Source organism: Diplotaxodon limnothrissa, linkage group LG16, assembly GCF_057381915.1.
Source record: "Diplotaxodon limnothrissa isolate DT_005_m linkage group LG16, D_limnothrissa_male_GT1.1, whole genome shotgun sequence".
NCBI lineage: Eukaryota > Metazoa > Chordata > Actinopteri > Cichliformes > Cichlidae > Diplotaxodon > Diplotaxodon limnothrissa.
In genome coordinates this window covers 30,231,197-30,248,338 of record NC_140611.1, presented here as the reverse complement: position 1 = coordinate 30,248,338, position 17,142 = coordinate 30,231,197, and the positions used below count along the sequence as shown (strand labels likewise).

At 39.0% G+C, this 17,142-nt stretch overlaps 1 protein-coding gene across 2 annotated transcripts in view; it reads right to left on the bottom strand.

The window, feature by feature from the left end:
* Positions 1-10,938, bottom strand: part of thsd7ba (thrombospondin, type I, domain containing 7Ba) — a 143,973-nt gene extending 133,035 nt beyond the window's left edge. For both annotated transcript variants that reach the window (XM_085373691.1, XM_085373690.1), the window contains exon 1: positions 10,779-10,938. In XM_085373691.1, coding sequence (XP_085229817.1) covers positions 10,779-10,938 — 160 coding nt within the window. The remainder of the gene's footprint in view (positions 1-10,778) is intronic.
* Positions 10,939-17,142: the final 6,204 nt, after the last annotated feature.

Sequence of the window (17,142 nt, the reverse complement as noted above, 5' to 3'; positions counted from 1 at the left end):
ACTTTGTTCTTGGCGTTTTCTGTCAAAGACACACCCAAGGCAATGTTTAAAATACAATGAGTGGTTTAACAAAAAAAAAATAAGAAGAAGAAGAAAAAAATGGGTGTATTCAGATCAATAGTCAATGCTACATTTTATTCCCCTTTGTCCTAATCAGGCTGACTTTGTGTACTAGGCTTACACAACCCAAGGGACATGTGTGAAAGCAGAAAAAAAGAAATTCAATTTTTAATGGAATAACACACTGCACATACTTGTAGCAATTTGCTGAATTGTTCCGGCAACCTGCATAATTAATAGCACACAAATAAAATACGAGAAATACTTTGAAAGTTTAAGAGTTTTTATCAAAGGCAAACAGAGAAAAACACTCAGATTATGTACCTTCCACAGGAAATTAAGTTCATGCATAAATTTAGCAAGGAAGGTCTGCATGTTCTCTTATATTTTCCCTCCATTCCTCAATGTCATAAGAGCTATTCGTGCTGGTCTATTTTGTTGTCACTTCCATTTCCCCCATGCTGTAAATATCTCCTCATTGTCAGTTTCAGTGTCTGGCTAATGATGGGTTTGTCTCTGTTCTCCAAGGCCATCAGACCACAGTCCATGTTTTTTGTATTCATTATTGTCTGCCACACTACCTTTTAGTACGTCTAATGAGCATTCCTCTTTCACTTCTCCTGGTTTTGCTCACTCTGCTCCACCTCTGTCAGTATCTCTGGGGGTGCTAACATTGTCTTTATCTAGGACTGTGCTGCATGACTTTGCCTCTCATCAGGGTTGAGAAGATTTAGCTTATTTCCTGCATTTTCTCACTGAAATAGTTTTATAAGAGGAAATTGATTTACCACAACCCATAGTTCAGGCCTGTTTCTGTGTTGCATTTGTTTTTGCCCCCCACCCCACATCTCTGTCTAGTTTTCTTTGAAGTTCTCCTAAAATCTGCTTTGTTAGGTTTAGGCTCTAAAAGGTTGTTGGCTAGGCTTTGAAAGGTAAAGGCGTTTACTAAATTAGGCAATTTAATTGCTGTTTGGTTAAGATAAAGAAAAAGATCTTTTCATACCACACAGCAAATCCAGCATGTCCAAATTAACACTGTCGGATTTGATTTCAACACTATTAAAGTGTCTATATGGGTCCACACCAGAGAGTGTTAATTTAACTCTTTTTGGAGAGTTGGTACGTTAACTCTGATTTAGTGTTAAACACCAAATCTGTCTGGAGTTGATAATTTAACACTTGGTGTTAAGAGTTTATATATTAACTCTCAAAGAGTATTTTAGTTTAACTACGTAAGAGTTATCTTCTAATTCATTCTAAAAAGCGGGAATTTTACTGTTCTGAACTTCTAGAAATTTCTTTTGGAAATAAACATTTACTAAAAAGATGCAATGGCTTTTGAAAAACATTTATTCTGAACTGTGCACCACAATTTCAAAACATTTTCTGAAAGATGTAACAGTATACATGTTCTCACTTTTATTAGAATTTTGTTTATCAAAAGGTCTGACATGGTAAATGCAAATAACAGCATTCTCATCACTTATTTCTTCAATACAATATGCATGTCCTTCATTCATCCCTTTGTGGAACTTCAACGCACTTCTGCTCTCCCCCATATTCCATCTTCACAAGCATATCCTGTGTGGAGATTGAATAAAAATTAGTTGACACTAATTAACGGCACAAATAATCCAGTAAACAATTGCAGCACAGTAAAAAAAAAAAAAAAAGGAATCCTCTTTGAGCCATTACTTGTGTAAAGTATTTTCCCAAAAGACAAGGACACAGGCAACAGGTAATACTGAACTAAATGTAAAACCTCAACCTTTTTCATTTTTACCTAAACCGTGTGCACAAAACTCTGGAGGGATCTATGCTAACGTAGAATCGAGTCAGGACGTCAGCTACTGCTGTTTGCTCGGTTTTTGTTTTTTTTTATGGGCGATCGTTTTCAGGCTTCAAGTAGCACCATTATACCAACATTTCACATTCTAGACATTGTTTTAGGTGTATTTGACCAAACGTTTGACTGAAAATTCACATGCAAGCTTTTTTCAAGGCTGTGGTATTTGCCCGCAAACAATACCTTTCAGCTAGCTAAAACAGAATATTATGCTATCAGCGAGCAACGTGGCTAATGCCTTTCACACAGCTTTGTCTCAACTCCAAAGAGCCACAGAAGTAAAGGCTAATAACAATTGAAACAATCTTTGAAAAAATGACTTACCAAGCATGGCAAACAACTCAAATATGTAGAGCAAAATGTTCTGAAACGGCTTCACTTCAGCTTCGATTGGAGCCGTGCTGGGGGCGGAGTCTGCGAATTTACTCTGTTGGTGTCATAGCCCCTGTAGGTGTTCAGAGTTAAGAGGTCAAGAGTTAATGTTTCCATTGTAACACCTCCAGATTTGACAGAGAAACACTCATTTTTAACACTCGATTTTAACTACTATCATTTTACACCTCAGAGTTACATTAAAAGAATGTGACTCTGCTTAGAGTAAAATTAACTCTACTTTTGCAAGGAGACTATTAACACCAAAAAATTTAACACTTTTGAATTTGCTGTGATGTTACTTTTTGGGGGAACATGACAAATTGGTAGTGACAGCTGCATCTAACTAATGCCATAACTAGGCACATCACGCACCACCACCAAAGGACATTTTGCGCATAACAGACACTTCTGACAACACAATATTTAAACACAAACGCCCTATTTTTATTCTTCTGCAAAATTGTATGGATGGAATTTTAAGTTCGAGAGAGACCCATTTAATAACAGTGTGATCTTGTTGTGCAGCAAAACAAAACAAAAAATAACCGCTGTGGCTTGCCGCTAAAGAAGAGTAATCTAAAACTTAAAATAAAATAGTTTGTTAAATCACTGCATTGTCACAGAGCTGTGCAGCACCAGCCGCTTTCTTCCCTGTGTGAATCACAGCTTATTTACTTTTAAAGCTCTTCATTTGCGGCAGAAGAAATCCCACTGTGACAAGGATCCACAGCTGTTGTCAAACTGCTGACAACGCCAGAGCCCGCAGGACAAATCACCTGGCAGTGGTGTTTGTTATGATTGCATTAAAATAAATGAGTTCTGTGAGCGTATTTTCTAAAAACATATTAAACTTTTAGGAAACCTGCCATCTCTGACACATTTGTATCTTCCCTTTAGATTGTTTAGAACAAACAAAATGAGAGTAAATAATGAATATCTGTATGTAATCCATAAACAAAAGCACAAAATCCTATCCCTGCTGGATCTGAGAAATAACTGTGGATTTGTAAACAGACTGTGCTTAGTCTCTATATCACAACACTCTACAGATACCATATTACTTAAAATGAAAACACGTAATAATTATTTTTAAACAACTTGATGAGTCAAAAGAAACCATTGATTCACACATATTTACTGCTATGACACAAACTAATGCATTATACATCGAGCGAGGAGGAAGCCATTAAATAACAGAGTGTGGACAAGTAGCTTTGTTAAATCCTGTTAAAATTCATGGTGAAAGATGATGAAAATGGTTTTTCCTCAGTTTGTTGCTGCCAAAGTGATTTTTTTATTTTTATTTGAACTTTATTGAATTTTACTGAATTTTATTTTATGTTTTATTTTATTTATTTATTTTTGCATGTGTGTTGTTGCTGCCTTTGTTTAATTGAGCCATTTCTGTAACTGTGAGACACTTGCTGCTGCCTATCTTGCCAGGTCTCCCGTGAAAAAGAGATTTTTAATCTCAGTGGGATCTTCCTGGTTAAATAAAGGTTAATAAAATAATAAATAAATATAATGAAGTGAATCCATTCAGTTTATCACAAAGAGACTAGACTACCAGGATTGTCTCTGAATTCACTCACTGAATTAAAAGTTACCTCTTGCCCATTTTACTGATTTGGCTTTTATGGGAATGATGTCGGCTGGATTAAGGAGAAAGATCTGCGTGTACACTTTGAGACTTTGTATTGAAATATAGTGGAGCAAATTTAACTGTTTGTCATCAACATAATAAAAATATATAACTTGCAATAACTGTCATTTTGGGTTTTCAGTTTGGAAGTGCATAAACACGACTTCCGACATGAAATCTCTTGATTTAAAATTATGCTCAGAGTTTACTTCAGTCATTTAGTCTATTTATTAAGAAACGTGATCGGCACATGAATTTAGGAGTTAACACTCTTCAAACACCAATCTGTTTCTAATTGTGTATTGATAAGGGTCTGTCTCTACAGGGAGCTGTTTTTGAGCTCTACAGCACTTGTTACTACACTACAAAAATCTCCTTCTTCATGGTTTGAATTCATGATTCATAAATAATTGAGCTGTCACTTACAGTGTTGTTGACAATATTTTTTTTTATTGTAAATTCTGCCACTTGTTCATTTTTGATTGTTTTGTTCAAGTCAGTTAATTGACGAGCAGTTTTCTGCAAGTGAGACTGCTCCCTTATTTTCCAAGGGTTTGCCACAGGCCATTTATCCAGGCTTGGTGCCAGTACTGGGAGTGCTGGGTGACCTCATCCATCCATCCATCCATCCATGTTCTGACACTTATCCAGGTTTGGTTCATCGGGGCAGCAGAGAATTCTCTTAGCAGAAAATCACCCCTCTGCCCTCCCTGTTCATCTGGGAGGTCAATGAGGCATTTCCAAGCCAGCCAAGAAATATAATCTCCAGAGTGTGTCCTGGGTCGGCCCCAGGGCCTTCTCCCAGTACCACACGCCTGAAACACCTTGCCTAGGGGGCATCACGGAGGCATACTCTTCAGATGCCCAAACCACTTAACTCTTCTCCAGAAATTGACAACTTGTCATGATGGAGTGGGTTGTATGTTTATGTTTGTCACTGGTGGGGTTAAGTGGTCTTGGGTGAAGAAACAGAATAAGATTCATTGACCTCTATGCCGACATGGAGATCAAGCGATCAAGTGGCATGGGCCTGGGACAGGGTTACCAGGTTGTCACTCTAGATCCAGGTCTGGTAGCTTTAACACATTGGACCCAGTCAGGCATAACCTAAAAGTGCTAATGGGTCTGCCATCCACCCACAGGAGTTCAGTGTACTGTGGCTTGGCTGCTCGTCAGGTGCAGAGTCATTTGTGACATAATTAACAACAGTATTAAACAACAAAGGAGCCAACGTAAAATAAAAGTTTGTATAACATGGTGTTGGTAAAAGTATGCATTATATATTTTCAACTTCATGTAATTTTGTTTGAGAGCAGTCCTTCAACTCTTATTGTTTAGCTGAAAAAAACAAGTGTAATTTAACAGCATTACTAACTCATGTTATCACTTGACTCGCGGGGAAATGATCTGTTTTATTGAATTAGGAAGCTGTGTTTGCAAAAGAGACTTGACCTCCTCCAGATGAGCCACGATTTTAGGTTTTAGGGAACAAATGACCATTATTATTTCTAATGCTGATTAGAAATACATAAAATCTAATTACATCCCTGTCAGCTTTGGTAGTGAAGCTGATCATTTGTGAGTAATAAGCGCAACATGATATTTATGTAGCATGGATAATGCACTAATGGGTGAGTGGTTTTGCTTTGTTGTTTGCAAACATATAAGATTGCCTGGTGTTGGCTACTACACTCGACCTCCTGTTGGAGCTTTCAGTTCAGCAGCCTCCTATAATGCTTTTTCCACCCTAAAACAAATTAGTGTGGTAGAAAAAGATCAATATTGCTTAGAAGTGAGGTTTTTTTCATGTTGTTATCAGTCTCTCTAATATTCATTTGAAGGGGGTTAAATTGCCTTATGCTAAAAGCAGCATCCTGCCTTTTCTTAGGATGGTTAGTCTGTGCTATTGTGTGTTTATTAATGTTTAATGTGAGAGTGACATTTCCAGTTTTGATCCCATTTTTGAAAAACATCTTTTTTGAGCTACTTAGCGAGGCTAAAACCCCAAAACCGTCACAGAATACTGGAGCCTAGCAGCATACCTAGATGAAATACAATAACGGCTTTCATAGATGTATCTAGATATTTTGAAGTATAAATAACTGTGTGTTCAAGGTGGAATGGCTGAAATCATGCACTCCAAATGGGTTGTGGACTATTTGGATTCATCTTCTGTGAGTAATCAGGTTACAGTGGGTGCTTGTGAATAGATTCTCTGATTTCCAAAAAGCTTTTCTTTTTTCCTTTTGAGCACGTAATTTGTCATTTTCAACTTATCTTCTTTGTCAAGGTCCTTTTGAATCAGTGCTACTGGTCACACCAGAGTATCTACTGTTTGTGTTATTCCCTGTTGCTACTTACAAAACTTCAAATGAGCACATCTCTAGCTAGTACTGTGCATAATAATTACTGTGCATATTTATGATGCACTCTTGAATGTCCCCCTTATCAGGCCAACTTTTGATGCCCAGTAAAAAAAAGGAAAACAATTTAACTACCTACTGTCATGGTCCTGGGTCGGTGACCCAGCGCTTTTAGTTTGTTATCATTTTCTAGATGATGATTGTTTAAGTTCTGTGTTATTTTCGATCTGCCTCTGAGTCTGCGTCTGTATCTGTCTGTCTATGGTGTCTCCCCATCTGTTTGTGAATCTGTCTGTTTAGTTCAATGTCTTGTCTGGTTCCATGTGTCTGAATTTCCTGTTTTATTGTGAAGGTCCGTGTCGTATGTGAGTGTGATCAGTTTACGTTTCCCCTGTCCCGTCAGCCCAGATTCCTCCCAGCTGTGTTGCCCTCCTGTCTCTCATCCCCTGATTACTGGTGTGTGTATTTAAGCCCTGTGTGTTCTCCTGCCTGTTGCCGGTTCGTCTGTGTAACTCCGCGTCAGTCTGTGTTCCTTGGTGTCCTGCTCGGCTCGCTGCCTCTCTTCCCTTTTTGTTTCAGCTCAGGTTTGTCATTTAGCTTTCCCAGTTCAGGTCTTTAGTTTTGTCTTCCCTCTTGCCTGTTTTGCCTTCTCACCACTGTGTAAATAAACTCACCAGCATCTCATCCACTGCCTGCATCTTGGGTCCTTCTAACTCCACACGGCTCGCCTCGGCAGCCGTGACACCTACACGCCATAGGACTGACTATAGAAGTAATAACTAACAGGTTGATTTGTTTGTGTCTGCAAAAGAAAACTACTGCAACTGAGTGTAACCTGATACTGTTGAATTGCAACATCTTATCAACTGATGTTAACTGCTTCAAAATACATTTGCCTAATGTGTGTGTGTGTTTTTTTTTTTTCTTTGCCACGGTAAATCAAAAAAAGACCTCTGTAAATTATTCAGTGCCATTTGGTTAAAAGTGAATCCCCAAAGATTTGATCCTTGCACACTGCCTCCTTTGAGCTTACTTTTGAGAAACAACAGAAGCTCTGTGCAGCAGTGATGTTTGATTTCAGCTTTGATGGTGCAACAGTGTGGTGAAATTGCAAATAAATACACTCAGACCCTGAAATGAAATGTAAATGTTGCCTGACTGTATCAAAGCACATATAGAGTTTATTTTTTCTTACAGTCAAACATCTCACATATTCAGCGCTGTAATGATTGTTTTAACCATAGCTCGTCAGCAAATCCATCGGGTCCCTATATTTATACGGGAATTAAGTGGGATCAACTAAGGTGATTATGTACTGTTGATTTCAAGTTGAATTTTAAATACATCTGTGCTGTTTTTGGAGGAGTTTGGATTTGTTATTCTTACACAACTTTAGAACTTTTCTTCTTTTAAAGTCTTTTGACTTTAAAACAATGTGCACCTGAAAGTCTCCCCATCATCCTTTGTTTTTTGGGAGCTTGAAGAAAACAGACATTTGAAAACAATGCCAACTGAATCTCTTAGGTTTCTTTAACGTGATTCTCCAAGTTCCGTTAGCTCACATTGTTTTTTAAAAAATTATTCTACCCAAGTTCAATTAAGTCACATTTTTAAAGCAGCAGGGACTCTTACGCTTTTAAGCTGAACCAATTTAAGATGATTTACAGACTGGATCCTGGGGCTTCAGCCCCGTAAGTCCTTTAAATAATCCAGGAGCGGCTGAGATATCTCTCATTAAGGAAAACCTTTATTGATTTCTCAATCTTTTGAAAATCATTGCCCTTCAGCTGAATCTTCCTGCTGAAGGTTCCCACATAATTTAGATGAAGAGTAGATTACATCCTGGAGTTTTTCAGCAGACTCCAGCCAACAATATAATAAAATAATATTTTGTGTAATAAAAAAAGGAGGAAGAACTAAGAGGTGTAAATAGGGAAATAATATTAGTTAAAAAATAGAAAATGCAGTCTCCAGTGTACTGTTAAAATACATCAGAATGGTAAATGGCCTGTATTTGTATAGCGCTTTTCTAGTCCCTAAGGATCCCAAAGCGCTTTACACAACCAGTCATCCACCCATTCACACACACATTCACACACTGGTGATGGCAAGCTACATTGTAGCCACAGCCACCCTGGGGCGCACTGGCAGAGGCGAGGCTGCCGGACACTGGCGCCACCGGGCCCTCTGACCACCACCAGTAGGCAACGGGTGAAGTGTCTCGCCCAAGGACACAACGACCGAGACTGTCCAAGCCGGGGTTCGAACCGGCAACCTTCCAATTACAAGGTGAACTCCCAACTCTTGAGCCACGATCGCCCCAGAATACCAATGTTGTCTTCTTCTTCTGGGATTTAAAGACATATCAATTTCCTGAACTAGCTTGGTCCTCAAGTCAAAGAAGGAAAATGAAAACTTAAATGAGGGTGTCGTTTTATTTTTGTTTTTTAGAAAGAAAATAAACAAGCTTTGATGTATAATAGAAATCATTTGGGATGAACGCTAACACGTACCCAGGAAGACTGTTTTCTTGTTTCTTTACTATAAAAAAAAAGACAAATACATTTTGAGAGCTAAATCCCAACACCTTAGACCCTCTTTGGAACAGTTACGTTAATCTCAGTGATGACAACTGAAAACTTGGAAAAGAAGCCCTTACTTACTGCAGTAGACTAAAGCTGACACCGGATGAGCACAGTGGCATGTTTAAAAGCAGATGCTTAAATAAATCCTACTTAAAATGCTCCACTCACGATATCTGCATTCTGATGCAAACAGGACTATGACCCTGGAAATGTGGCACTGACTGCCAGGAAAGTTATCTATAGATGTTAAAGGGAATTTCTTTTAGCAATTTATTTTAAGGGTGAAATAATAATGCCATTAGCAGCAGTGTCTCACTGTTCTATTTTGTTCTTCAAGACACTGATGAAGGTCAAGCTTAAATAGCTCCAGCTCCCTGTTTCAGCCTGAGACTCGCAGCTTAGCCACAGCTCTGGGAACTGGCTCACACAAAAGACTTACCCCACAATGCTGCTGGCCTAGATAGACACGCCAGACATACAAAAGGGTGGCTGTGCTAATTGAGAACAGATCTTTGCTACAATGACAATTCCTAAAGAAAAAGATTTGCCTGTCAGCTAAATTAAGTATTCAAATGGTTCCTGTCAATATTTGCCAACATGAACCTAATAGTCTGAGTTAAGACATTAAGCTTGGAGCCGCTGCCGACATTAAGACAAATATGTGGCTCACATCAATGACATTCATCAGCACAATACAATGCGAATACAGTAAGTGTTCAATCTGTGTTTGTGCGACTCGAGTTTGTGTCGTTCCGCAGTTCAAATCAAAGCATTGTGATAACAGCAGTTTGAGACGAACAGTTTTCCTGCAGTCAAACAGATATTAGGAGGATTTATTCAGAGGTGAGGTATGTTAAGTTTGAGATTCCCTTTCTTCTTTGTAAATTGATTTTCATTTCCATTTAAGAAACAACTTATAAGCCATCTTAGCTCTGAAAGGATGTCAAATCCTCACACTTGGTGTTCCGGTTACATCCGTTTTGAACATAAGCTCTTTCAAGTGAAATTAATCAATCTCTTTATCACTTGGGCAGTGTCATTACCCAACCACAGAGTGAGAAATGAAAGTGCTAATCGCACAGCAAGTGGGGCTTTTGTGTGGGAAGGCCAAATTTTCCTCCTCAAGCTGCTTTGCAAATGCATTTTCAATTGAATTGGTGAAGCGAACAAAGGATGAATTCTGAGTTTGCCTCAAAATTCTTGTTAAAAAAGAATGACATCAGCTTACAGTACAGGTTTCCAAAAGGTGATTAATTTACAAAAATGTTAATAATTTGCATGGAAATTACCAAATGGATGCATAAATAACACACAGGAGATGTAAAACACATTTTAGGTGTGAGTGCATGTGAATGTGTTTGAATAAGGGATTTGTACAGCTCAATACGCAGCATGTTTTCCATTACAACAATGTGTACTATATATAACTGGGGCCATAAATTCACTAAGCATGCCAGGAAGACTATTTCATATGCCTCAATATCTTAATAACCATGCCACTCTGCTGTAACAACTGTAGCTGTCCTTGTCATTTTGGGGCTGTGAGTGAATACTCTACAAGAAAAAAAAAAAAAGCATTATTATTCTCTTCACCCCAGGCACTTGAGCCTGAAGGCTTGATGATGTCCAACTGCAGTCCAACGTGTGTCAAAAAAAGAAGGAATATTTTCCCCACAAAACTGGTTTCACTGAAAATGCATGTGTGCAAATGTGTGCTTCCACGTGCTGCGTATCTTATCGCCATGATCCTCAACAGGTTCAAAGAGATTTGACTTTTTAAATTACCATTAAGAACAAAATTATGTTGTTTTACATGCAAGCAGGTGGATTGCATATCTTAATTTAAATATAAGTCAAAACAGGACCTTTATTAATGCACTTGTAATAAGATAGAATAAATATTTTACCTGCGTTCCATGAAAAATGGTGGTCTCTAGGATACACGTTGTCTAAACGGACAGATATGGAAAAGAGAGACAAGAGGAGGAAGAGGCTTAGGTAGCTCCCAGCTTGCCGTGTCCAGGCAATGACCCCAAAGTCATCTTTTAGAGTCATAGTCCAGCCCATTGCTTCCTCTCTTACTCCTGTGGGAGGAAAATGAAATTCATCATCAGCTCATTCATAAATATGATCAGAAACCTTGGCCACCTTCCCACTGAATCCTCCAGCCCAGAAATGGAAAGTGACACCTAATATTACAAGTCCATCAGACTTTTTCACACATGGATCATAGTGCCGGATGGATAAGATTTGACTTGTAAAACAGCTTTGCTGTTGTAGTTGATAGTTGTGGGATACTATGGCTTCTTCTCCACCTACATAGATCAAAAATAATTAGACAGAGTGGCAAGAGTATCTCAGCGTCCCAAAGGAGGTGTGGAAACAAGCACTGATGGAAGGCGAGGCTCTAAGCTTGGAGTAATACAGGGTATTAGTACCTTTTTATTGCAGCTCATTTATTCCTATCTCCTGCTACTGTGATTCGTGTCCTAGGAGTGTTAAGGATTAGTCCTGGATTCACTAGGCCTCTAATTGTGTTGCACCAACAGCAAAATTAATGAATATGAAATTAAATCTGTAACACCTTATGCTTTGAAAGACTGGTGTTCATGACTGCAGTGATTCATTTTCCAAAAACAATTTTTGCTACACTGTGGCACTTGGGTATTGAGAGATTTGTTATTATTGACTTATCGTCCCACTGAGCTCCCCTGCAGTTTGACATTCTGTAATCATAAAACATGAGACAAAAGCAATTTCTGCTGCATAGGTTTAGCAAAAAATTGGTCTTAATATCAAATACAGCTGATTTAGGCACCGTGGGAATTTGCAGCACATAAAGAATAGCAAAACATTTTATGTTTATGCAAGCCGAGGTATTAAGCTGGTGATCCACACATCCAATACTAACATCACTGAGAGTTTATTTTATTTCAAAGTCACATCTGTCATGAATTAGATGTAATCTGTGCGACTGTGGTAAGCATTTTCTAATCTACTGATTCTGTACAGGACAAGTTTTTAATTTTTCTTTTGACATTCCACATCAATACAACAGAGAGGCTTTTCTACATTTTGTCCCGATAGTATACGATAGTAAGTATCATAGAGAGTATTTAATGGTAGATTAACTTCTGAGAGGCAGCAGCCATTTGAGATTATTTACACATGGCGTGCCTGTGAAAGCGCTGGCAGCTGAATTATTTTTGCTTGATTTCATTCAGGGAAATTAGATTTTGACTTTGCTGCTTTAGCTATGTTTTGGTGGGAGTAAAATTTGTTTAATGAGAAAGAAATGCTTGGATGGAGATGGCTTGGTGCCCAGAAGTGGGCTGCCAGATGCACAGTTTTTGATGGACTGTCCAATTCTCCTCTGGCTTTGATGTGTTATTCTATAGTCAAAATGGTTTGCTCTTTTTTGTGTGTGTTGGAGGGCTTCAGGCCCAAGGGTTTGGCAATTCAACACATAACTATTGTTTGTATCTATTCTCAATACCAATTTGCCTCATGGGGTTCTGTCAGGCAAAGAACAGCGAGTGCTCTTTTTCACTCCCGCTCTGTCTCCCTCTCCATCTCTTCCACTTTCTCCTTTATATAACTCATCCACTCTGAAGATAATGTATTCACAATTTTTATTAGAACTGCCTTTGTCTCACATTTTTTGATGGCTAGAAGATGTATTCTACTTGGATGAGTGAGCAGACCAGTCTGGCACTCACATAGCCATATGCCAATTAGATACCTCTGGTTGCTGATTACTAGCCATTCTCTTGGGCTGCACTGCTCTGGAAGCCATACCTGACTGCACCTATATTACACGCACCCTCCAGCCACTCTTATTTGACTATGCACAGGACAAGCAGCACTCTTCTTGGGCTGACAGACCATGTCACAACTGATTGGAAAACATGGTCTTGAACACAAACAAGCAATGGAAACAAGCATGACCCCAAGGCATGCCAGTTTTGTTTTTCAAAGTACAAAAAGGTAGACAATCGAGATTACTCTATTGTAAGATATCTTTGCGAGATTCAGCAGCAATTGTGCTCATCCAGCCAGCGCATCTCAGAATGGGTGAGTAATACAGGCTATCCTGAAAATCTTAAAAAAGAAAAGCTCTTAAGCTGCTAAATATCTGGGTCAAAGGAATCATGCTAGGCTCTCAGTGGCCGTAGAAAACCTGGCAAACAGCAGCATGGCTCAGATGCTGGTGTGAGTCTTATTAGATACTCCACGATCTGATGGAATGCAATCTGCTCCTCTGTCTCCTGTGGTCCTTGTTTGGGGCTCACTCATTGAATTCAGCGAGAAAAACCCTGCAGCTAGCATAAGGGAGCAGATGAGCAACACTCTACACCCCTCCCTTTCACAGGTGGTCACAATAATTAATGTTTGATTAGATGTTTCCAAATGAATGGCAAAAGCTAATTTGGTATGCCAAGGCTCTGAACAATCACCATGCGATCCTCCAGCCTCTCTTTAAATAAGCCAAACACCCTGTTCTGTCTGGAGTGAAAACAAAGGCATTTGATCCCAGTCTGTTTACCAGAGATGCCACCCTCTTCTCTGGATTTCCACATAATTATGTAGCCAACCAGCTCATTCCCGCTTCAGATTCTAAGCTTAAACTCCCATCTATATCGCTGCGCCATTCTTTGTGTGTTGCATCAAGTGGATTCAGGTTAACACAGCTGCGAGTATTTTTTCCACATTGTAGCGCATGTAATTGTTTTTGATTGGGGTTGGCAATATGAAAACAGAAATCCATCTACATCCAAAGGAGCTGATTTTTGCAGATGTTTTCCTTGGCAGGAATGACCATGACAGCATTGAAAGAATCACAAATGCACAACACATTTTTTTGTATTCCTTTGATCCGAGGCTTATTTTAGCAGTCGGTTTCTTCTGTTTCTGTATAGATTGGTATTTAAAGAGTATTGCACTACATTTGATTCTTTAATTCCTTTGACACCAGGAGTTTTAGTCTATTTAGAACAGTAACAAAGACAGTGCCACTATTATGCTGCCTGAATGGATGGTGACAGCTCATTATATAAAACGTGTTTGTCATTTCCAGAATGTTTAGCTTCTTTTGTATTTTCATTGCAGCTGTAAAACAAAAGAGCACAGATATATAGCTCAAAATGAGTGGAATTCAGTTCAATTTTGATGGAATCTTGGGAGTCAGCATCTTGACAGTTGAGCATTAGTCTCAATCTGATCATAAATTCTGAAAAAAATATTTTTTCCACCCTTAAAATAAAGAAAACGCACATTTGGATAACTAAATTCATAAACAGCTGCACTCTTAATTGGACACCATGCACATGATGTAAAATGTACCTGAGCAAGATGACTGCCAGTCATCCCTTTCGGTGATCTGGTTGTTACAGTAGCAGATGCTTTTTTTTTAGTAGTCCCACCGAAAGCAGGAACAGGGCAGAGGATGGTCCAAAGATGTTAAGTTTGACGGGGAGAGTAAATCACCTGCACCAGGCCTTCAACCTGAAGCATCATGCAGTGGCTTAATCCTGTGTGAATCAATGTGTTGTGGGCTGGGACTGTATCACACCTCCAGCAGTGACTGGTATTAACTCCCCGGTGCTGGCTCTGTCAAGCACTCACCCACTGATGTTCCTACTCTGGTTGGCACAAGGCAGCCCGAGCTACTGTAAGGAATCTGAGGAAGACAAAAACGGACAAGGAAAAAAAGAGGCAATGATGTTCACATCTTTCAACTACAGTGCAAAAATCTGACGCCTCATGCAATGACATTTTATTATTTATGTTTCACATGATACACAGTTGATAGCTAGTGAGCTGCAAAAGGCAAGAAGTAATGAATAACAGTGTGAAAATGCAGGGAAGCTCTACAGAGATGCATGACATGAATGCAATGTCTTTTTTTACACACGATCAGCAAATACTGGTCCAGAGGTAGGACTTTGCTGTGATTTATAATCCACTCATCTGTTCTTTCTTATTCGCTCTACTCTTCATCTCAGTGCAAAGATCCCCGAGAAAGTTTCTGTGCATAAGAAAAAAGGATTATTATGTTTCCAGTTTTCAGACGTACTGCTGTTAAAAAGGCGAAGGGCAAGTTGTGCATTATAGCAGCAGGTGAGTTTGCTGTCGACAAATTTTGCATAAATCTGCAAGGTTTGCAGTGATTATTTGTCTATCCCTCAGTCTCCAGGGGGCATGTAAGACAATGACAATTGAGGAGTTGAAGTTGCTTCCCATAATATTCAATGACAACCTGTCAACCCTCTAGCCAAGATCTTCCTGAGAGCTCACCCAGATGGAAATTGAGTCCTATTAACGCCTTCTGACTTTGTCTCAGTGCTTCCATGCTCTCTTATTGACCTTTCTGGTCATACTCCTGAAAACCACGGCTCATAATGACCTGATTTCCCAAGGCCTTTAAGTGCTTTGCCCTGCCATTCCATTGTGGCTCAAATGAGCTTGTCTCTGCAGCTGCACTCCTCCTCCAGCGGGCAACTAACTTAATAAAAGCCAACAAATAGGGTGAAAGAAAGGTACTCCTGGTAGACAGAGAAAAATCAATTGCAAACATTTCAATTTCAAGTATGTACACACAGTTCATTCATTTTTTATTCAGTCTGTTGTTTATTAGAGTCAAGGTGCATGTGCGACATTTTCTTACCGCTTGTGAATTTCTGCCTTTAGTTGATAATGAAATAAGTATTTTTGTGTGCTTTAAATCACAGCAGTAACCTTAAGATGGACAATACGGCACTTCGTACAATCCTGGGAGCTTTAAATCGACCACTTTTGTTTTTGCCAATGCAGCTTAAGGGATGTCACTGCCAGTCTGTTAACCAGTGATTCCACCACTTTAGTCCAGACTGAAAAATAACAATTAGTCTGCTCAAACACCTCCCACAAACTTGATGCAGAGTCCTCAGGTGATTAATCTTGGTGACTCCTTATCTAGCACCACAGTGGGGTGAAAATTTAGTGTTTCATTGAAATATCTCATCAACATTTTGACAGAATGGCATCTAATTTAATATACACATTTACATCACACATGAATGAATTCTGATTACCTCATTTCACATTTAGCAATTACAAAGAGTAATTAAACTGGGTGATTAAAATAAATTAGTATCTGCTTTAGCTTAAATAAGTGTAGTAGTTCAAACTCTAGATTATGTATTACCCTAAGCCACCACATCTATTTGACACTGGGTCAGTGCAGTCTCTTCAGCTTTCTCTGCTTAACATCTTCTACCTTTAAGTTAAGCTCAAAGGCAGAAGTGTTTGCCATCCTCTCTCCTGACAACAATTGCCTCCAACCTTAAACCTGCCTTATGCTTTTCACCCCCCTTCAGGAGCTTACCTCGCCTGGCTTGGCACTATACTCCAGTCCCACAGCTAAAAGCTCTCTTGACAAGGCAGAATGTTTGCTCTGCAATGTGTGCAAGTGTGTTTCTTGAAATTGAGGTCTGTAAATGACATTAAGGTTGTCTAAAATGTCCATCCCTTGTACAGTATTCTGGTGGTTTTGTTGTTTGCAGAGGTTCACAAAAACTCAATAAAAAAGAGAATAGAAAGAAAAAGTAATGATTTCTATCGTCTTTCATAGCTTTTCCAAAAACTGCTAATAAGTACTATTAATACTGTAAATGTACTATTACTATAAAAACTGTAAAACTGGAATCCCTCCTCAGCTACCTGCCTCACTGGTGGAAGTCAAGACCTTGATATTTTGCCAATATAAACTTAGGACAGATATATATAAAACAAAATAAATGTCTAATGTGTGCTCCAAAAACATCAGCTGATACACTGAACTTGGCCATTCCTTGTGTATTGCCATCTGCTAAATGATTTCTAGTTGCTGTTACATTTTAGAGATAAGACTTTAATCCAAACATTGAATAAATTAAATTCTGCATCTCAAAAGAAGCTCCGCATTTAATGAACAGGCTTGGCAGCATCCACAGACCCAAGCTTTTCACCATATCATAAACCAGTTCCCAGCTCGGTACCTTGGCAGACAAACATCAGAGACAGCTGCACTGCAGAGTCACTAATCACTTCACTAAAACAGACAGTATATTATGCAATGCGTACATGAATTCAGTCCCAGACTGTTAAGATGTTGTATGTGGCAGTATCTGAAAGAGAGAGGTATCTCAATTCTGCCAGCACCTCAAACAGACTGTTTGAGGTGCTGGCAGAATTGCCCAAGCAGCTGCTCCTGAAGCCAGGGTTGTGAACTCAATCAGCTGCATGTTTATC